The 22,845-nt window shown below is 39.3% G+C and overlaps 1 protein-coding gene across 1 annotated transcript in view; it reads right to left on the bottom strand.

The window, feature by feature from the left end:
• Positions 1-22,845, bottom strand: part of HYDIN (HYDIN axonemal central pair apparatus protein) — a gene marked incomplete at both ends in the record, with an annotated part of 332,822 nt that overhangs the window by 166,501 nt on the left and 143,476 nt on the right. Inside the window, 4 exons of the mRNA XM_081274731.1 lie at positions 567-710; positions 4,843-4,986; positions 6,999-7,272; positions 11,946-12,184. Of these exons, the coding sequence (XP_081130857.1) occupies positions 567-710; positions 4,843-4,986; positions 6,999-7,272; positions 11,946-12,184 (801 nt within the window). The remainder of the gene's footprint in view (positions 1-566; positions 711-4,842; positions 4,987-6,998; positions 7,273-11,945; positions 12,185-22,845) is intronic.

Raw genomic sequence — 22,845 nt, 5'->3', positions numbered from 1 at the left:
ATGGGGGCTGTTTCCCCTTGGGTCCTCCTTTCCTACTGCTCTGCAGTGTCACTTGGCCATGGCCAACCATTCTCACTGGTGTCCTCCTGTCCAGCAAAGGACCCTGGGGACTGTCTTGAAGGGCTGTTTAGAGAATGCTACCTCTTGTCCCAGAGGTGGCAGCAGTGAGCTCACAGCCTCCTCCACCAGCCTGGTTTGGATTCTCAGCGTATGGACACAGGCTTGCTGGACTGGAGACTGGGCTTGGCTGTTTCCTCATTTTCTTGAGTATGGGGTTTTGATTGGATTTGAAGGAGAACTAAAAGCTCTTTATGACCACTAGTAGGAAGTCATGGCTTTCTGTAGAATGGCTTCATTCTGGGAGGTGGGGAAGTTCTCACACCATTAATGATGGTGCTCCTGCTGACTGCTGTTGTAATTTGTTTATTTATTTTGTTTTCCATATTTTTTCCTATTGGTTTCCCAGATCTTTTAAATATTTTTTTTCTGAACCAGTTAGGCAGTGTATCATTGTTATTCTCTTCCTTTTCACACACACACAGTACCCATCCCCACCCCATCATTACCTCAGAAGTTGTGGGCAACGGGGATTTATCAGCCTCACATATAAAGAAGGGTCTAGTTGTTGAGAGCATCATGTTCACAGGCAGAGTGGAAATGTTCTTTATGGCCAAGGGCTGGTAATCAGCTTCCAAGGCACTGTTGGGTTTCTGGAAAAGGAAAAAAGAAGCAAACCAAGTTGTGGTTAGTATAACAAGCCTTTGGCAACAAAAGTCACACATTCATTGTTAACAAGCTCAGTGCTCTCCCCTTATGTATTTATGTCTCCCCTCGTAGAAATTTAGATGAATCATGTGGAATGTTACACAGTGGATTCCCGAAAGAGAGAATCTGCATAACCCAGAAAACAGGATGAGATTTCTGACTCTTATTGCCCACCTGAAAATACCTGGAGAAGCTATGCTTCAGATATAATTATTGCATAGAACTTTCCATAGCGTCATAAAGTAGTCTAACACACAAGTGATATCTTGTGAATCTAGATATCACTGTAGCAGCTAAACATTTTTCCCTTATGTAACACTTTTTCTATACTTAAAATACCCAATCTGCAAACATACTTATCTTGTTACATTGACAAATGCTTATAACTATTTCCTGTAAATTTTTCCTGATAACAACTCACTTTGTTAGTCTATAAGATATTTTATTTTAAGCCAGAAAAAGCATCTGAACTGGGTCTTAAGCTAGAAATTTCTGGTCAGACTGGATCGTTTCATTCAGATGTTAGGGTCACATTATTTCTCTTGTGCACTGGAAAGGGGGGTTCTTTAGTATCAGCTGGAGGAGACCAGAAACCTGAACATCTGGCCTCCAAAGAGAACTTGCTTCCAACCATTCCTGGCTCTTCCTGTCACTCTAGCCTCTTTTGCCAGGCCTCTGTGATTTGACTTACCTTTCCTCCTTGTTCTAATTTTAGTTAAGTCCTGTTTTCATGCTGGGATCTGACTCCCTTTTCCAGTGTTTGTCCAGAAAAGTCTTCCTTCCACTGTGGTTCCTGGGTCCTCCAGCCTTGGGTGAGCCTGGGTGGCCAGCATATTCTGTCTTGAGTCTCCTTTCTCAATAGTACCCCATTACCTCCTCGTGTATGCCCCAGGTTATTTCAGGAGTATGGTCTGGCATTTACCATGTGAGGCCAGCTATTGATTTCTCCCCCTCTGGTGGTAACATGGGTAGCACATTGACTGCCTTTGCATTTGCAGGTTGCGTCTTGCCATTTAGAGGGGGTACGAAGCCGCACATTTGGGCCTACTAGGTAACAGGCGACATGGAGAACTGTCTACCCAGTGACCTTCCCTGAAGGCTGCTGTGTCACTGCAGATGGCTTTGAAGTGAAGAAGCCACACTTGGTTGGTTTTGGCAAGGGGCCATTCAGAGGTTAGTGATGAGAAGGAGCTGAAGCCATGAGAAGCTGGTCTATTTTAAAATGACCCCTTCTCTCTGGGCTGTTTGTCTCCCCAAAGATCAGCCGACAGAGTTTGCTGCTAGAACTTCATGAAGCAAACGGGGCTGAAAGTTTCAATTGACCTTTTCATTCCCACAGAGATGTGGTCTCATCTCCGTGGCTTGTGAATGGTACAGTCATTATAAAGTAGATCAGACCTGAGGAAGCAGTCACAGAAAAGCCCTTTCCAGAGACGAGGCGCGTATTATTATATTCTAAATCAGATGCCCTGCCTCGAGCTGACAACACAGAGGCAGAACAGATAATTGGGTGTTAGACAATTAAATCAGAATACCAAGACTTAACCGGTCCCCTTGCACACTCCAGTAATGAAGCCGCATTTCTTCCCCATTCCTGAATGGATTAAATCTGAGCAGGAAATGAACGATGAAAAATATGGTGGTAGGAAAAAATTTCAAGCTTCTGATGTTGGGGGAAGGAGAGAAGGATGAAAACAAACAGCAGGGGGCTGTGGCTCAATTCCCTTTTTAATTCAACAAGAAGTTACTGCAGTATTCAGAATATTTGCATATTTTAATATACCTATAAACTCAAACAATAGACATTGAAGCAAAATATGCTACCCTTCCCCCTGCCAAAAGGCATAAGGATATCAAGAGAAGAAAAGGAGCATTAATCAAACTGTGAAATATGATATATTAAGAACTATGTAATGTTTTGAACGACCAACAATAAAAAAAAAAAAAGAAAAGGAGCATTAATCACATTTTTTATTTTATGGGCTGAGAAAAACCTCATAAGAAACTAAGCTGAATATTTAACATACAATGTCTTACGCAGAATAGTTATTCAATAAATATTCCCTGAATTTTCTCTGAATAGCTGCATTCAGAGAGAATTTGATGCCATCAAATTCAGGGAAGCTGTGGCCAATAAATATCTTTCTTGATTATTTACAAAGGAAGAATTTAAGACAGAGCAGTGAAACTTAATAATTGCAGTATGAATTCTCCTAGTATTTCTTTCTGCATGCCTCATGAAGCTTGTTAGCTTCATGTGTAGCTGGGCTGTCACCGAAAGCCTTATTTTACTTCCTCAGTGCCCACCTTCTCCCAAGTCTGCTAAGCCAGGGTCTTTGCTGGGTCTTTCCTGCCCTGTACATTGTAAGTGTCTAATACACTCCCAAACGATTGTTGATTTGAACTGAATTACTACATCTCAACTCTCCTACTGGACCATGAGCTCCCCTCTTCATCTCCTAACACAGCACCTTATCCATGATGGTGCTCAGTAGATTTTTATTTTAATGAACAAAATATCCACTATCAGAATAGCTGGTCTTGAACACCCTCCTGCAATTCTCCAGGTAATGAAAGGAACCTAAGGTGCATTCCTCCACCTTGGTTAGGCACTGACTGGTTAGGCACTGCCATCCCCAGCACTTTTGTATGATAGTGTAGACACTCAGGGGGTCGATGGCTTCCTTAATGCTTGGTCTTCCCAGCAGGCTGTGAGCATCATGAGGGAAGGATGCTGCCTATCTAGCTCCTGACAAAGAGTCCAATACATGAAAGGCCTGTTAACAATTCTGCTCAGCTGCCAGCATGACTATCTCAATGAATAAATATCACTGTGTCACTGTCCACCTTGAAGCCCTCCAATGGCATGCCTCTCAGGTGCCACACACACCTGGCCCCTGCCTTCCCTTCAGAGATCTCCCACCATTCTTGGCATCTTCTCTGTCCGGGGGGGGGCCCTTTCAGTTCCTCATCTCACCAGGCCTTTTCCTAGCTCAGGCCCTTTTCATGACTTGTCCCCTCTGCCTATAACTCTTTCCCCTTTCCTCGTCACCAGATGAACTTTTTTTTTTTACTTCAAGTCTCAACTTGAGGCACTGTGCCCACATGGACAAATAATGGACAGATAAGCCCATGTCTCCCACTCTATATGCTCACGGCACCACACAACTCTTCTTCATCACAATGTTTATAACAATTACATTTTGCTAATTCATTTATAGTCTATGACCTCTCGACAAGTCTCTTGGCTTTGATGAGATCGTCTTGTTCACCAGACTTTCAGCACTAGCGCAGTCCCTGACTCAGAAGTGACATTTCATACATGCCTGTTTTCAGTGGTAAATAATTCTAGGATGGAAACTTGTCTAGGAGTAGATCAAGTCTACTGTGATGCCTCATCCACTCCTTCACCAACTGGACCCCTGCCCTGGGCAGCAGCCATTCCCCTCACACACCTGGCCCCTGACTCTCCCATTTATTGCCTGACCTTATGGCTATACAAAGTCACAGACACACATAGCCATATAAATTGAAGAGACTGAATCATATAATTTGATTGTTCTTCAGCAGTGTTAGGTAGTCTACATAGTTTAATTTTTATGAGAATAATAACAGAGTCTACTGCATAGGGGTTTGTGAGAGATAATTTGGAAAATGCAAATAATGAACATGACTCAAGGCCCAGCCATTCTAATCAATAAGTGGTATCTATTCTTACTGATTATTATAATTATGGATAATTATATTCCAACCCTTTCTCTACTGTGATATTCATTTTACCTAAAGAAAAATGAACATTCATTGAATAGAAAAGCATTCTCAGTGCACCGGAATGCCCCTTCACTCTAGTCTTCCACATCAGGAATGAAGGAAATAGAATTTTCATTGCAAAGGATTGTATTGCAGGTTTAGATTCAGAATTTTTAGTTAAAGACATACTGGCTTCTGAAGCTTAAAAATATTGGCTGGGTAATGGCTATGACAGGATTCCAGTTAATTTAGCTTCCAAAATGAAAATGTGGATATGCTGATGCCCCAGTCAGAGCACCCGACCCTCCCTAGCACAGCCCAACTGACCTTCTCTAGGCGGTATAGGAGCTGCCTGGTGGAGAGCTGGATAAGAGGTGCTATAAATTCACAGATGACAGTCACGGTCATCACCAAGCTCTTGCCTTTCTGGGCCCCAATGATGGCATGGCACACCAGCTTTTCTTTGACTATCTGCAGACGAGATACACCAGCATTTTCAAAAGAACTATTAACTCAGAAAACTTAATGACCCATCAAGAGCAAACCGATTCCAAATTACTTGCCCAAGGACATGAGGGAAGAGCATATTTCCTTGAATAGTACATTTTAGGGATTGCTCTCTATCACACAATTATGTTCTGGTTGGTTAAATATGGCTTTGATGAATTGTTTATTTTTGACTACCCCTGAGGACATAATTTACATACATACATATTATTATTATTATTATTATTATTATTATTATGCAACAGGAGATGTTTTATGGGCTGTGTGTCCAAAACAGATAAAAAAAATCCTTCATAGGCAGCAACTTAGTGAAGCCCTAAGCAACTCAGTGAGACCTTATCTCTGAATAAAATATTAAAAAGGCTGGGGATGTGACTCAGTGGTTAAGCACCTCTGGGTTCAATCCCCAGTACCAAAAAATAAAAAATAAAAATAAAAAAATAATAAAATCCCTCATAGAGCTTATAGTTCAATGGTAGTTAAAAGATTTCTTATCAAACTAGTTGGAAACTGTGGTTGGATTAATTTTGCCTTTCAGACTTATGTAGTTAAAAATTACGATTTAGAAATGAACATTTCTTTGGAACCAAGGTGTCCCAATTTTTATAAAGTAGAAGGGAACAAAATTGAATTTCTATCATGAATAGTTTGTACCAAAAGTGAATTCAACTACATGGCATGATTTGGAAGCTCTCAGTAAATCTTAAACTGAATTTAGTCCTCCAGTAGCTCAGATGTAATTCCTTTTAAAAGCATAAAAACTCTTGATAGTCCCATTATAAATGTGCTCCTGCTATAGACAGTGAGTGTCTTGAGATAAGCGGCTGTGTTCTACTCGTGTTTTGCCTCCTCAGTGCCCGGCACAGTGTTTGCCACATGGCACATATTCTAAAAGTTGGCCGGAATCCCAAGTGACAGAGAAAGGGAGACTCTGTAATGAAAGATAACTTTTTTTTTTTTTGCATTGAGGATATATTCTACCTGAAAATGCTCTCTGAAAAAATCATGTAAATGCAATAAAATGAAACATGTGACCCCAGCAATGGACCAAGCAACAGACCAGCTTTGTCATCTTGTCTCTGGGACACACATTTCTTATTGCTTCCTACTTCATTAGGAGAAAATTCAGTATCATCTCCTACTATGGTGACACAAGCAGGAGCTTAAGCAAGCATAGTTTCTCACTCATAAAATCTGCATTTGTAGGACAGGAGAACCTTTTTTCCCAGTGTTGGGGCATGAACCCAGGGCCTTGTGAATCCTGGGTAAGTGCTCTATTATTGAGCTACATCTCCAGCCTGGGAGAAATACTAATGTGACTTCAAAATCCTTTCTTTTAAGTTTTTGGTGGTTTTTAAACTCCCTGAGGGGACATAATAAAAAGACACATGGTTTGGAATTGCTTAAATGTTTTAAGCTGAATGTATGGTGATAATGTAAATAAGAGCCAAAACACCTGAGCTACTGAAAATAAACATGGCTGTTTCATTGACATATAAACTATTATGTTTCAAATGTGATGCTGTTACAGTCAGACAGGAAGGGAAAAAGCCAGGGGTCTTGTCATACCTGGATAGAAGAGGCATCCCAGAGTAGCTATAAAAATATTCTTTTTTGAATAAATGTTAAATTACTATTGCTGTGTTAATAGGAAAAAACTGCCTTGACTGAAAACTGATGTTCCTGTATCAAAGATTTGCTGGCTCTTCACTGTTTACCTGGGAAGGAGAACCTGCTTTAAATGGTCCTTTGAGTTTAGGTTCATGGTAACTATAGAAACAAGCAGAAAATGGAGCAGAGCTAAACCTTGAAAGCAGTGGATGCTGCCTTGGTAAGCAACTCAGTGCTATATACGATCCTTGAGAAACCATGTCCTTTTTCAGATAAATGTCAAGGGACTCTCCTAAGAAATACATACAATACAGCAAAGGTTTATTTAGGAGAAAAAATAGCTTCTGAATGTTCTGTCCTCTTACCCTGGGAGTAGCAGAATAGCCTTCAAGTATCACATCTATTGTCTGGCCTGGGTAGAGCTCCATCCGGACAGGGTGGATCTGAAACACGGGGCTTCCTAGATCCCTGGGCTCCTGGGAGTCCTTGGGCTGGGGATGACGGCCAGCATGTCTCTTCTTAATCTGTCCCTTCTTGTACAGCTTCTCCTGGGGACGGAAATCATCATTCATCCAGAACAACTGTTGGATCCGACGTCCCTTATTAGTCAACTTGAAGCGGTAATAGTGGGTATCCAGGCTGGAAAAGAGGTAGGTGTTGAGAAGGTTCCATTTAGGGACGTTATGCTCAGTTCTATACCCTTGGGATTAACTCCTCCAGAAGTACTTCAAAAGTGAGAAGAAAATAAGACCTCCCTTTTTAATTAAATATAGGCCACTACTAGGAGCGATCACAGTGATGGAGCAAGGTGGTATGTACTAAAAGGCCCCCGGATTTCGAGTTGGGAACCTTATCTGGTCCCAGAGTTGCAACCATTAGGTGTGGGGCTGTGGGGGAGTGGCCCCATCCACCCCTAGTCTTCCATAGAAAGCCAAGCAAACCACAGGGCACGTGGACACAGTTCATGTGGAAAGCACTTTAAATAACGAGAAATGGTTGTGAGGAGTGAAGCAAAGTGAAATACTGACTGAAGGAGAAGCATATTTCAAAATGTGCTGGGGAAATTTCCACTGAGTGAGTGAAGAGTCTTGTGCTGGTGGCTCCTGTTGACAGCACTTTGAGGAGAAGCAACGCATATTCCTTAGGCCTTAGCAGAGATCAGGGGGGAATGGATAAAAGTGGGCCAGCACACCCTCTAGACTGGGCATTCTCCTCAGACTAACTCACTTTCTTTTTTTTTTTTTTTATTGTTGGTCGTTCAAAACATTACAAAGTTCTTAATATATCATATTTCACAATTTGATTCAAGTGGGTTATGAACTCCCATTTTTACCCCGTATACCGATTGCTGTATCACATCAGTTACACTTCCATTGATTTACATATTGCCATTCTAGTGACTGATGTATTCTGCTGTTTATCCTATTCTCTACTATCCTCCTTCCCCTCCCCTCCCCTCCCCTCCCCTTTTCTCTCTCTACCCCCTCTACTGTAAATCATTTCTTCACTTGTATTATTTTTCTCTTACCCCTCCTTTCCTCTTATATGTAATTGTGTATGACCCTGAGGCTCACCCTCCAATTCCATGCGATTTCCCTTCTCTCTCCCTTTCCCTCCCACCTATCATCCCTGTTTAATGTTAATCTTCTTCTCAAGCTCTTCGTCCCTACCCAGTCCTTGGTTACTCCCCTTATATCAAAGAAGTCATTTGGCATTTGTTTTTTAAGGATTGGCTAGCTTCGCTTAGCATAATCTGCTCTAATGCCATCCATTTCCCTCCAAATTCTATGATTTTGTCATTTCTTAATGCAGAGTAATACTCCATTGTGTATAAATGCCACATTTTTTTAAATCCATTCATCTATTGAAGGGCATCTTGGTTGGTTCCACAATCTTGCTATCGTGAATTGTGCTGCTATGAACATCGATGTAGCAGTGTCCCTGTAGCATGCTCTTATTAGGTCTTTAGGGAGTAGACCGAGAAGGGGAATAGCTGGATCAAATGGTGGTTCCATTCCCAGCTTTCCAAGTAATCTCCATATTGCTTTCCAAATTGGCTGCACCAATTTGCAGTCCCACCAACAATGAACAAGTGTACCCTTTTCCCCGCATCCTCACCAGCACTTCTTGTTGTTGGACTTCCTAATGGCTGCCAATCTTACTGGAGTGAGATGGTATCTTAGGGTGGTTTTGATTTGCATTTCTCTGACTGCTAGCGATGGTGAGCATTTTTTCATGTACTTGTTAATTGATTGTATGTCCTCCTCTGAGAAGTGTCTGTTCAGGTCCTTGGCCCATTTGTTGATTGGGTTGTTTGTTATCTTATTGTCTAATTTTTTGAGTTCTTTGTATACTCTGGATATTAGGGCTCTATCTGAAGTGTGTGGAGTAAAGATTTGTTCCCAGGATGTAGGCTCCCTGTTTATCTCTCTTATTGTTTCTACAAAGAAACTATTAGAGCTAATAAATGAATTCAGCAAAGTGGCAGGATATAAAATCAACACGCATAAATCAAAGGCATTCTTGTATATCAGCGACAAATCCTCTGAAACGGAAATGAGGACAACTACTCCATTCACAATATCCCCCCCAAAAATAAAATACTTGGGAATTAACCTAACAAAAGAGGTGAAAGACCTATACAATGAAAACTACAGAACCCTAAAGAGAGATATAGAAGAAGACCTCAGAAGATGGAAAAATATTCCCTGTTCATGGATAGGCAGAACTAACATCATCAAAATGGCAATATTACCAAAAGTTCTCTATAAGTTCAATGCTATCCCAATCAAAATCCCAACAGCATTTCTTGTAGAAATAGATAAAACAATCATGAAATTCATATGGAATAATAAAAGACCCAGAATAGCAAAAACAATGCTAAGCAGGAAGTGTGAATCAGGCGGTATAGCGATACCAGACTTCAAACTATACTACAGAGCAATAGTAACAAAAACAGCATGGTACTGGTACCAAAACAGGCGGGTGGACCAATGGTACAGAATAGAGGACACAGTAACCAATCCACAAAACTACAACTATCTTATATTTGATAAAGGGGCTAAAAGCATGCAATGGAGGAAGGATAGCATCTTCAACAAATGGTGCTGGGAAAACTGGAAATCCATTTGCATCAAAATGAAACTGAATCCCTTTCTCTCGCCATGCACAAAAGTTAACTCAAAATGGATTAAGGAGCTTGATATTAAATCAGAGACACGGCGTCTGATAGAAGAAAAAGTTGGCTATGATCTACATACTGTGGGGTCGGGCTCCAAATTCCTCAATAGGACACCCATAGCGCAAGAGTTAACAACTAGAATCAACAAATGGGACTTACTCAAACTAAAAAGTTTTTTCTAACTTGCTTTCAATAAGCTTCTTTCTCCTCCTTCCCTCCCTTCCTTCCTTCCTTTATCTATTCCACAAATACTTTTTAAGGCTCTCCTGACTGCCTGGCTCTATGTAGAGACTGGGATTTCTAAGTTCTTAGTGGTGATTCAAACGTGTTTTGTCTGAGATTTTTAAAAACTGATGTATAGGCTTCTTTTCTTTTTTTCAGGAAAAAGTCTTATCTCAAGACTGTTTTTATTCTTTACATTTTTATTAGGCTTGGAGATTTCATCCTGTCTGCTCCTAGGAAATGACATCATGTCTAATTAGTAAGTTGAAGCAGCAAATAAATAATCAGAAGAAATATTTACCAGTTCTCAGGTAAAAATACTTCTCTCTCAATATGTATCTACAGGATATGCCCAATGGAATATCTTTTCCTGGAAGTTTAACTTTGTGGGTAATGGTATAATATGTAATATATACTGTTTATAAACTAGATAGGGCATCTGTTTGTTTTTACAGTATATCTTTCAATAATCATAGAAACACAGACATCATAAGTATGTTCGCTCTTATTTTATAAAGAAATAGAACATCTGAAAATTTAAGAGAATTGCCCCAAAACTTGCAATTAGAAAGGGGAGCATATGGGTATGTTATTAGACCAGGGGTTGGCCAACATTTTCTGTAAAGGGCTGAATAATAATCATAATATTTTAGGCTTTTGAGACCACGTGGTCTCTGTCACAACTACTCAACTCCTATAGTGTGAAAGCCAGGGACATAGTGGTTGTGTGCCAATAAAACTTTATTTATAGAAGTAGGCAGTGGGCTGCAGTTTACCCTTCTTATTTTTGAGGATTCTTTTGGCAATTGCTGGCATGATTTTATGTCAAAAAAAAAAAAAGAATAACAATAGTGTTTGGGCAGAGGGGAAATCAGCAGCTAACAACTACAGTTTGCTTGTATATTCATAGTGAATGGTTAGCTAACCCTCCAATTCCAGGCAAGTGTTGGAATATCCTTTGGGGGCTATTCGACACTATTTGTAGATTAAGAAGAACATGTAATTAGATCTAGTTTGCAGTATATTGTTTTCTGTAATTAGATTTGGGTGTACTTGAAGGAATTTAAAAACAGAAGCATGAGATTGCAGTGACAAAATTCTCTAGCTTATGGACAATAAGCAGAGAGGGAGATTTTTATATCTACTTGACTCAAAAAATATAACTGTTCACAGTAAAGTGTTCACAGTAATACAACAGACAGGTGCCAGCCCCAGGAGTCAAGTACTGATAAACGCATGCCTCCCTCAAGGAACCAGGAATAAGTCCCCACACATATCCTCTGTCCTAAGCATTCAAACTCATACTTTTTATGTCCATACTAAATTGTACGCTTGAAGGTGTCTACACTTTAACATCTTTTATTTAGATATTTAGACCCTCTAGCTTTTCCTGGGTGAAGTCAATTGTAGCCATCTCAATTGTTGGCACTATAGTGGGGAGGCAAGTAGAAATAATACCAAAAAAGCTACTAGATTTGTAAGACCTGATACAATATATTTGTAATAACTTTTTTTTTTTTACTTCCTAGATATACTCTGTTTAGGTTACCACTAATGCATCTGTATGGAGAAGAATTAATGATATATTGGAATCAAAGAGGAGAAATCATGGTTGAGAGTCCAATTCGTCACAGAGAAGTTCCTTGTAAGTTTGAGAGAAAGTGCACTTCCTCCAAATGATCCCCATTCTCTGGGGTAGAGTGACATAGCTTAGAGAGTGTAACCAACCTATGACTAGGAAACACCTTCTTGTGGCCGAGGTAGCCTACAGGATGGGGGAAAGTGAGGATGGTACACAAGAGGGACTGAAGAGGTCAGTTCTATTTGCCAGTTTTCTAAAGTAGGGGTGATGTCCAGCTTCCGTTACATATGTGATATCCATAAAAACCGGTCCATGATATCTCCCTACCTAAAATGCGCTCCCAGGTCGAGTTCTGGAGCAAAGGGCTTATCTGAAACAATGGTAGAACCAATTCCTGAAGCCTGGACAGGAATCCGAAACGTGTTGCTATTTTCAACTTCCAAAATGACTGTGTCTTTGAACGTCAGAATGTCATTCAGGTTGGCAGTCAATGTCAGTGGAAAATCTCCTTCTGCAGGAACTGTGCCTTCATTGGGTTCAATGGTCCAAAGGGACTTTTCGTGTGCCTGCAACACAAGACTACAAGTTAACAGGGAAGATATTCTTGGCTTTTCATTCTGCACATGTCAAAGCCCTCTGTACTTCAAATGGCTGGTACCACAGAATTCAACATCAGAGACAAACATCATTTTTTTTTTTTGAATCAAAGCAGCTGTATGTTTGTTGGCTTTTCTTTTTTCAAAAAGCAATCTGATTCTGAGGAGTAAACCTCCGATTCTACTTTTGAATGCTCTGTGAAGATTCTTTACATCTCTTTCCCATGATGACAACCCAGTTCACTAACAAGCTTAGACTAATTATCTGCTCTAATCTCCAAATTCTGGGATAGTAACAGAAATTTTTATGGAATTTGGAATTTTAAAAGAAATGTTTTCAAATGCAAAGCTTCTAGTATTATAGTGAAGATGGACAGCTTTTATTAATAAGCAGGATATAGGAAGTCACTTTGATTTCTTCTACTTCATAATAATTAATAGAATGCCAATGACTAAAATCCCAAAGAATTTGAAATATATGATGTGACTGAATTGTGCAGTTGGAAGTGACTTCTACCAACTCATTCCCTTTAACTGCTTAAATCTTCCAAGCTCACTCCTCTTTGTTAAAACAATTCCTCTCAATAATGCTGACTCTGACCATCACCTTTCAAAGTGTACACCTACCCTCAGAAAATCTGGCCACTTTTACCTCGCTCTGTTTCTCTCCTTTTTATTTACCATCTTCTAACATGAATTAGTTACCATGGGCATTGTCTGTCTCCTTGCACTACAATATAATCCAAACATAGAAAGAACTTGGACTTTTGTTTGCATTTGCTTGCTCACAGATATGTCCCCAGCATCTATAGCTATGCCAAGTATATAGTAGGTATTTAATAAATATTTGACAAAGGAATAATACATTAGCTTTTTAATCAAATTCTTTGATGACAGATAACTTCTTTCTTTTTTCTTCTGACTAAAACAATAGAATATTCTTTATTACAGTATGCATTACTTCTTTCTTAATTTGTCTAACAACTCAAATTATTAGACATATCTTTTTTATATGATGTAGAGATGTGCTTCTTTGGACCTTTTTCACACTGGGTTTTAGTGCACTTCTTTGGACCTATATACGGTAAATTGAATCTACCTCTTTGGAAGAAAACCTTCTACATCATAAATAAGGCTCCAAAGTAAGGGTACAGTATCAAATCAGAAAAAAAATGACTCATGCCATAAGCATTTTTTTTAACAACTGAAAATCAATTTATTAAAACAGTGGTCTTAGACATCTGCAATGGTGACTTCAACCTCCACTCCTGGCTCAATATTATATGAAGTAATCTGCTTAATGATCTCAGAAGGGCTATGCAAGTCAATGAGTCGATTGTGGATTCTCATCTGGAAAAGATCCCATGTCTTGGAACCTTCACCACAAGGTGTTTTTCTTGTGGTGATTCTCAAAGTCTTGGTTGGCATGGCTTCCTGACTGACTTGTTTCTCGGCAAGAGAAAAGATCGGTGAGTCAGGAGCAGAAGCGGGCAGGACAGTGCTCTGCTGCACCCACAACAGCATCCTCTCAAAAAGAAGTTTATTCAAGTTTAAAACATAATTTCTGCTTCATTGATGGTGATCTCTTAGATTGCTTTGACGACGTTTTCCTTGTCTTTGAATGCTTACAGTGGAGGTTCACTGTAATATATCCAGGTCTGAATATATTTTAATATTCTGCTTGGAATTTGCTATCTTTCCAGAGTCTTTGGTTTGATATCTTTTATTTCTGAAATATTATCTCAACCATTGTCTGTTTAAATATTGCTTCTGACTCATTCTCTTCCTTCAATTCTGAGGACTCCATTTATAGACGTATGTGACTTCCTGTTACACACTCTCCTATCCTCCTATCTGCATTTTGCTCTCTGTGCTTCATCTTGGATGGTTTCTTCTGATCTGTTTTCCAGTTCACTAATTCCTTTTTCAGCTGTATATAATATGCTGTTAAACACACACATTACATTCTGAATTTTGGTTTCTGCATTTTAGGGTTCAGGTCTTGATATTTTATATTTCTTCTTCTAAGGTTTTTATCCCCTTGGGAGATTTTACAATCATGATTATGATATTCACCATTCTAGCTGCTCTTCCTAGTCCCTCTAGGTTTCTGCAAATTTGATGAGCAAATTGTTTTTAGGACTTTTCAAGTAAATATAACAAATATATATTAATGACCCTGTGGTCCATTTTTGTATTTCCCACAACACAAAAATGCCCAAAGCATATTATCTTTCCCTAAGGAGCTGACAGTGATGGCATTCGGGGAGACCAACACCTAGACAATAAAAATACAAGTCAGAAGGAGCTGGGGCGACAGTGCTTTTCAGAGCAGAGGATGCTGGAACCCTTGGATTGAGACAAATATATCACACACATTTTCATTTTCCACCAAATGTGAAATTAGACTTAATTACCAAGTGGTGTGTTCCTAATTATATTATGCTATTGATTAAAAACTCTAATTTACTCTACTCTAATTGTATATATAAACAATCTTCTCAAAATTAATAAGAAACATACTTTCCCTGTTTTGATTGCTATTTCCTCTAAATCAGTTCTGACAGTTCTGTTTATTTTGGGGAACACACCACTCAGAAGTAATGTGTGGATTGATCGTCACAGAAAATATTTAGTGATTACCAATTTGTATCAGGAAAAAATCTAAAAAAGAGGAGCTGTGGAGACCATCTAAAAACTTCCAGGATAATGACTCAGGGGAAAAGCCAAACTCTCCAGTTCACTGGAGAAGAGCTCAATGGTTCCCTGGTATATCCTCCTTGGCTTCCCTTACTTTTCCAAGCATAGTGACTCAGAAGAAGCCCTTCAAAATAAAGCATATGGAGGAAAATGGCATATTTAAAACCAAATGTAAAATTTACTTCCAAGCTGGACTTTGGAGGACATCCCAGGCTAAAAACATCTTTCTTCCATTTAATTCCCATGGTGTATGTCTACTGAAAAGAACGAAAGGAGAAACACGAGACGACATGTAACTGGATGGGGCTCAGGTGCAACGGAGGCTGTAAATCAGAAACTTCCTGATAGGCTTGGGTTGGAGTTGGTATAGAGCTGCATAGTGATCTCTGTACCTGATGCAAATGTACATTGCATATTGCAGTTAAGTATTAAGAGACTGCAGGCAGGCAGAATCTCACAGGGTGACATTCAGTAAGTGCCTTGGAACATTATCAAAATCCAGGTCTGGCTTAAGTGCAGATTCAGAAACTGAATCTGGTCAGGGAGGCCCAATCAAGGATCATTCTCTTAGGAACTGGCTCACAGGTACTTATTCGAGGACAATCTAATACTTAAATCAAAATACCAATTTTCCAATTTGCAAAGGAGGATAAATTGTATTAGGCCAGAATGCTAGTTAAATTTCCTCCTGGTTTGAAAGTCTACATGGGAAGTAAGTAAATTGCATTTTAAAATTTAAGTGAATTAAGTAAAGCAAAGAAGAATATTTTCAAGATTATAAATTGTATATAATGAGGATGTAGATGAATGATGAGAGGAAATTTTATTTTAACTTCAGTAATAATGGAAATTATAGATTTAACTTTAAGTCAAGAGTCTATTATTACTCATGATCTTTGAATCTTTTGGGATATAAAAATAGAGGGAAACAATTAAACATCAAATACTACACTAAATAAACTAGGGTTTGGATGGACATACCTGTATGATAATTGTCCATGTTTGAAGGGCACTTGTGGAAAATATGCTAATTCTTGCATGACTCAATGTGTTTTTCAAATTTCTCCTGTAACTTTCCTACTCAAACTTAGCTCTAGCAGAATATTAAAATATTAAGAAGTAAGCAAATCCTGTCTTTCCAGAACATTAAAATGTCCTTGTTTATAACTGTTTGTTAATATATTAGTAAAAGATAATAATCCTTATAAGTTTGATTTTCAGGTGTGTAGGTCAATTATTATTCTATTCATATTTAGTTTCAAAGAAATAATTTCTAATGTATTTTCTTAATTTATTCCCTGCAATTTTTTTAACACTCTCAAAGTGAAAGCACTAAAATGAGTTCTAAAAGAGCTATAAATGCAAATTCAATCTTCTATAGATATTTTTGAATGGATCAAGTTAGCTTCATTTCATCTAAAGTTTTTATTGCAGTAGATAGGAGTCCTTGACTTATAACATTTTCAGTCTGACCTACACAATCAAAGCAATACAGGGAAATAGATTTTTCATGCCCGAGTAATCAGCCCTTCTCCTTTTTTAGAATTACTTGTCTGTCTTACTTGCAGTTTTTATATTCCAAGCAGCTATTTTAGATAAGGTAATGATAGCTGCTATAACAGAAAGACCTCTGATACTCAATGGCTTAATATAATGGAAGCTTATTTCTTATAGCTTCTGTGGAAAGAAGACCTGAAGCTGCTTTCCAGGGCTGAGTGGGTGAATTTCCTTCTTGATATAATTTATTAATCAAGCTTGGCACAAAATCAGACAGTAAAATATATCACAGAATCCAAAGAACAAGGCCCATTAAAATGAATTCCAATTGGTGGGTGAGGATGGGCCTCTGTTCCAGTCAGTCAGTCACTCAAGGACCTCAGCTAAAAAGATTCTGTGGCTTTCCAGGATACTCTGGATATTGGTTCATTGCTGGCCAACAGGTGGAGAAGGAGAAAGGAGGGTGATGTGCTAGGATTTTAAGTACCAAACCTTGAAGTGGAGCATATCACTTGTGTCCATTTTCACTGGCCAGAACTCAGTCATGTAGCCACACCTAACCTCAAAGGAGGCTGGGAAATGTAGTCTAACTCTGGGTCCAGAGCAAAGGGAAATGGGCATGGTTAGCTGCTAGCTGCTCTCTGCAAAACTACCTTGTTGGTTCAGTCCACTACTACAAACTCGGGCATTCTCCCAACTCCAACTTTCCTAAATATCAGCTTTTGAAAAGCAAAGGACTCAAGTGGGAGAACAACTTGGTGTTTCAAATCTTGTCCCCTTGTCCTGGGCCCAGAGTTCACATCCATCTATTGTTAGGACAAATAGAAGGATAGCTAGGAGAACAAATAAGAATGTTCTAGGCAAAAAGAGCTCAACCCGTTGGGCTTTCTCCCCAAATTTGTGGCCTTAGAGTGTTCTACATTTTGCTCATTTTTAAGATTCATCTTACAATTAAGACATAACTCTCCTATGTTCATGTGAAACTCCACATCATGTACAACCACAAGAATGGGATCCTAATTAGGATAAGTTATACTCCACACATGAGTAGTATGTCAAAATACACTCGACTGTCGTGTATACCTAAAAAGAACAAATTTTTAAAAGACATAAATCAATGTCATTTTCGTCCTTTTTTACATCAAACAGTGAGATGCATTTAAAAGAGGGTACACCAATGTCATTTCCCCCACACCAACCATTTGTTTTCTTCCTCCAGCCAGTCATACAGGTCAGTCCTCTATTTGTGATGCTTTGAGGATGTCACGGCATGAGTGTCCTGTCAGCTCGGGGGATGTGCGCCGTTGCTATTCTGGTTCCTGCTGATACAGGTTAGCCGCTTTGGAAAGAAGACCTGAAGCTGCTTTCCAGGGCTGAATTGATGAGTATCCTTTTTGATGAAGCTTATTAATCAATGCTTGGCACAAAATCAGACGGAAAAATACATCACAGAATCCAAAGAACAAGGCACATTACGATTCTGATGCTAAGGCCCTGGGCCAGCCCACAAGTCAGGCTATAAACTTCTAGCATCTATTTGTATATTTGGTACTTGACTTTTAGGTGTGCCCTTCACTTTTAGGGAGGACTTAGTCTACGTGACATTTTCTGTTATTCAGAGGAAATTTTAGGCTAAGGAAGACATAGATGGATCCTTGTCATTGTAGTGTTGGAGGACATTTCGTAACCTTTTAAAAAAACACGATACAGAAAGATAACAACGAATGGAATTGGGTTAGGGGAGAGAGCTCTGAAAGAAAAGGGATGTGGGTTTGATCCCTGCTCTGCCATTTCCCCGATTGGACTGTGTCACTCAGCCATGTCCAGTCTCAGTTTTCTCCTGTGTAGCTCAGGATACAGATGATATCTTCTGCATGAGTTGTGGTGATGGCTAAAGGAGGTCAGGCATGTGAAATTCAGCATAGTATCTGGTCCTCACAAATGACAGCTATTGTCACCATTTCACTGAAGTTCAAAAGGCTCCACATATACCTCATGACGGGCTCAACAGTGTTTGTTAAAAAATAAAAGATCACAATACTTGCCGGAAGAGAACCATGTTGGGGCTTGTGGTAGACAGAATTCTAAGATGGCTCTGAAGATGTCCATCTCTTTGGGGGACAACTGACTTCCAGTCAGAAACATAAATTTAGGCACTGCCATGAAGGAATTTTGCAGACATAGTTATGATCCCAAATCAGTTGACTTTAACATGCTGACTTTAATCAGACTGGGCTCTTCCTAGTGAGGCTAAGCCAAGCATAAGAGGGCTTATGGGAAGAGTCACGTCGCAGGGAACAGTGGGTGGCTCCAAAGCAGCTGACAACAGTCCTTACAGACAGCCATCAAGAAAGGGGCTTCCATCATTCAACTACAAGGAAAGAGATTCTTCTAGTAATCTGAAGGGCCTAGTCCTGGGCCTTTCCCTAGCCAAGCCTCTTGTAAGAAATTTAGCTCGTCAACATACTTATTTGAGCCTTTTACAATCCTAAGGAGAAGATCCAGCCAGCCCAAGCCTGGATTCCTGACTCATACAGAAGATTATTAGGATTGTTTTAAGCCCCTAAATTTGTGGTAATTTGTTGTCCAGCAATCGAAAACTATATATATATATATACATATATTTTTTTTTTTGGAAGATGATAAAAACAAGTCTTTCATCAAAGATTCAGCAATAGCTGCCTCTGCCTTTTCTGTGGACTGGGACTGGAAAACCAACCATTTCAGCAGACCATGAATAACACATCAGGAAGCGTGTGCATGCAGGTGCATGATGCTGTGAAGATGGAATATTCGTGCTCTTTGGCAATTTAGAATTCCGTGCCCACTGATGATTAGTGCTGAGCCTTTCTCTCTGAGGTTTCACGTATCTGAAGATAACATTTGCTTTTTATTTGGCAATACGGCATCAGCGCACAGCTTAGGCGGTGCTCAGCTCCCAAGATAAATAGGCCAGAGCTTTTATGAGTTTCCTTATTGTGTATTTAATATTTACCATGAAAGGTAGACGTGAGGGCTATTGTTTGCACATGTCACATCAACAATATCTGAGAGTGTGAATATCCTCAGACGGGCCTGTTATTCTGTATTGCTAGCAGCTATGAAGCCTGGAAAAAGTAGTACTGTGCACTTTTCTTCAAAATAATTCATTTGCCAACTGAAATCTGCGAGAATTTCCTCCCATGGAATGAGAGGAAGCAAATAATAACAGGAACCAACATGCAGGGTGAGGGATTTCTTCAGATTTATACTATTAACTCAGCAGATGATCGACTTTTTGTGTGTGAAATGAGAACAATGAAGAGTCACTAAGGCCTGTCTCCTTTCTGTCATCTAAATGGTATCTCTAGTCATATAGTTCTCTAAGTGAGTCACTTTATGGCTTAAAAGAATTAACTGATAATTCAGAGATGAGGTGCAGAACAATTGATGCTAGAGGCAGTTCAGGGTCACGATTAAAAGTGTGGGTCTTAGAGTCACATGATTTGATGGTCAGTTCTGGACTCTGCCATTTGTAGTCCAGTAACTTTGAGCTAATCTGAAAGAGCTCGGTTTCAGTTTCCTTACCTGTTAAATGTGCTACTTGAAGATGAAAAAATTAGGTACCAAGCATCTAGCACCGTGTTTAGCACATGCATGTTATCTTCCAAACTTCCTGCTGGCACCCTCCCCAACCTGCATCACAGATTGGATCAGTGGTAGAATCTTTTACCCTCTTTGAGAAATCCACAAACCTTTCTACAGGAAAATACACATACATCTATGTGCATGCACACACATACTCACTCCAGACTTTACATACTAGTTCCACAGTTCATGGACCCCAAAATGGTGGACGTTTGTCACAATTTTTTTCCTGCTTGATCCATCTATAAGCTCACTTTCAATGGTTGAGGTAAACATCATTTTGTGTGAATCTTGGTAGGAGAGGATCTCACTTCCTTTTGAGAAGTCACCCAGACCCTCTGCAAACATGGAAGCCTGCAATCAGGACTGGTACCAGATTTGCCTGATCTGGAGGATAGAGTACCAGTCTTCATAAAAAGGGCCCCAATGCTTTTTCCAGACTTGCTTCCCAGGATACCAGGTCATTTACCCTTCCAAAATGTGCCAAGCATCATCACATCTGAAGATGCTGCTCTCAGGAATGTATCCCATTTCTCTGTCCTCCTTAGTCTTCAAGTCACCACTCAAATGTTCTCACCTGTGATGAACTTGCATTTGACAGAAGAATGAATCACGTCCTCCTCGGTGCTTACACATTTCAACCTGTCTGTGTACTCATTTCTTTTGTGAGATTGTGAACTCCAGAGAAAGAAACCATTCTACTTACTGGTTTTCTCTCCCTTTGGTGAGCACAGTACCTGGAATAGGGACAGGGCTCAAAAATAATACTTGTTGGCCAACAAATATATGCAAATGTCCAGCTTTACTAGAAAGCTAAAGAAACACAAATTTAAATAATAAAATTTAAAAAAAAATTTGCTAGATTTGACAAAAACAAAAATGTTGGCAACAGTCTGGGAGAGAGGGAGAAGGGGCAGAGAGAGAGAAAGGTGTGTTCCTCAACACTGGGACACTGGTGTGTGTGGCGGGGAAGGACAGGATATAAATTGGTACAAATTTTCTGGGAGATAATTCACAAGATGTACTAAGACTTTTGGTTATGTTTGTTTGTTTGACAACAGCAATTGTGTTTCTAGGAATTTAGTCAAAGGAAACAGTTAAGGATGTGAGCTGTAATTAAGACAAGCTTTGTTCATAGCAGTGACACACTGGGATAGGGTTAGTTAAATCAATGGTGCTGAAGTAATATGAGGCAATAAAATCAGTCAGTAAAGATGATCTATAGAGAACATTCCTTAATAATTCATATTAAAAGTGATGAATATACATCTTGAGTGAAAATAGCTGGCAAAGGGTAGGAATACACAGAGAGACTTCATTCACAGGAAAAATTTTCAGAAGTTGCACACCAAAAATTCGACTAAGTGATTTCTCTTTTCTTTCCCTGTTTGCTGTATAGGATAATATTATTGGTGTAGTAAGAAGATACACACACTTAAATTTAGCAAATGAAGGACTTTCCCTAAAAGGATATTGTCTCTCTAGAGCCCATTTAATTTTAACTCTGCCTTCCTGCCTCAGTACATTCAATTTCTGTCTTTCTTAGAAGCCTTTTTTAAAGTAAAGAATGCATGTACATGGGTGTGAAACTCAGGTGGATTCCAAGAGTGAAAAATCTTTCTCATGCCTGTGAATGGTCACTAATCACCATCCCCAGAGGTAGCTACTGTTAATGGTTTTCTATGACATTTTCTAGATACAGTTTATGACTACAAGAAAAAAAAGCATATCTGCATATATATCTGTCCCTCCATTAATGGGGGCATAGTAGGTAGACTTTAATTTTTTTGTTTTACTTTTTATCAAATGTATATATACACATAATTCAATATGTTAAATTCTAGAAAAGGCACACTGTGGAAAACAGTAGTCCTTTGAACTCACTCTACCATCTTGCCAAGACTCAAATTCTTGGGCCTGAACACAGCCAGCCACTGCCAGTTCTTTGAGCATTTTCTTTTAGTACCGGCTGCGCTAGCTAATCTGCTTCTATTCCTCAATTTTTTTTAGTTTGGACATTATCTTTGGAAGATAATAATAATTCTATTCTATACCTCTCTGTTTTCTTTCTTTCTCCTTTACTTTCTTCTCCCTGTTCTCCTAATATAGCTAAAACTTACTTTTTGGTGAGATAAATATTTGCATTCATATTATTATGAGTATGCAAATACTATTCATGGACGAGCCATAAAAAGTGTTCTGTGGCTACATTTCCTGTTTTTCCCGCCACAACTTATATGCTCCCGGCAATTATTATCTTTACTTGGTCTTCAATCTATCGTGGTCTCAGTCCCAGAGACTCCACCAAAGGGACAAACTTCCTCCTGATATTTTCAGGAACACAGACTTTCTATCAGTTCCATCTCCTTGGAGACTAATCTATCCTGGAGCCGTGAGTCTCAATTCCTCTGGACAGGCTGCGCTCTGGCCTGTGACATGGCTGGCAACCCAGGAATGCCACACAGGGCCATCCTGTGGGTTCCTCTGGGTTGCCTCCTTGGGACTCCTGTTTCCTGAACCCTGTGCCTTTTTCAGTGTGGTAGAGTTTTCTTCAGTAGCCTTCTGAGAAAGGACATGTGGATGGTAACTGTCTTGAGAACTTGCCTGTCTAAAATGTCTTCCTTAATTTCATTGATATCTTTATTTTAATTAAGTTTAGCTCTTAAGAAAATAACATATTATAATATTTCAAAATAACAGTTGTTGTTTAACCATAATTGTATAGTACTGAATTTCTTCAAGATTGCTTGCTCAAAAATAAATAAATAAATAAAATAAAAATGACTTAATAAAAATAATGTTAAGGG

The sequence above is a fragment of the Spermophilus citellus genome, assembly GCF_964194105.1.
Source record: "Spermophilus citellus genome assembly, chromosome: 18".
In the NCBI taxonomy this organism is placed as follows: Eukaryota; Metazoa; Chordata; class Mammalia; order Rodentia; family Sciuridae; genus Spermophilus; species Spermophilus citellus.
This window is presented reverse-complemented; position numbering and strand designations above follow the sequence as displayed.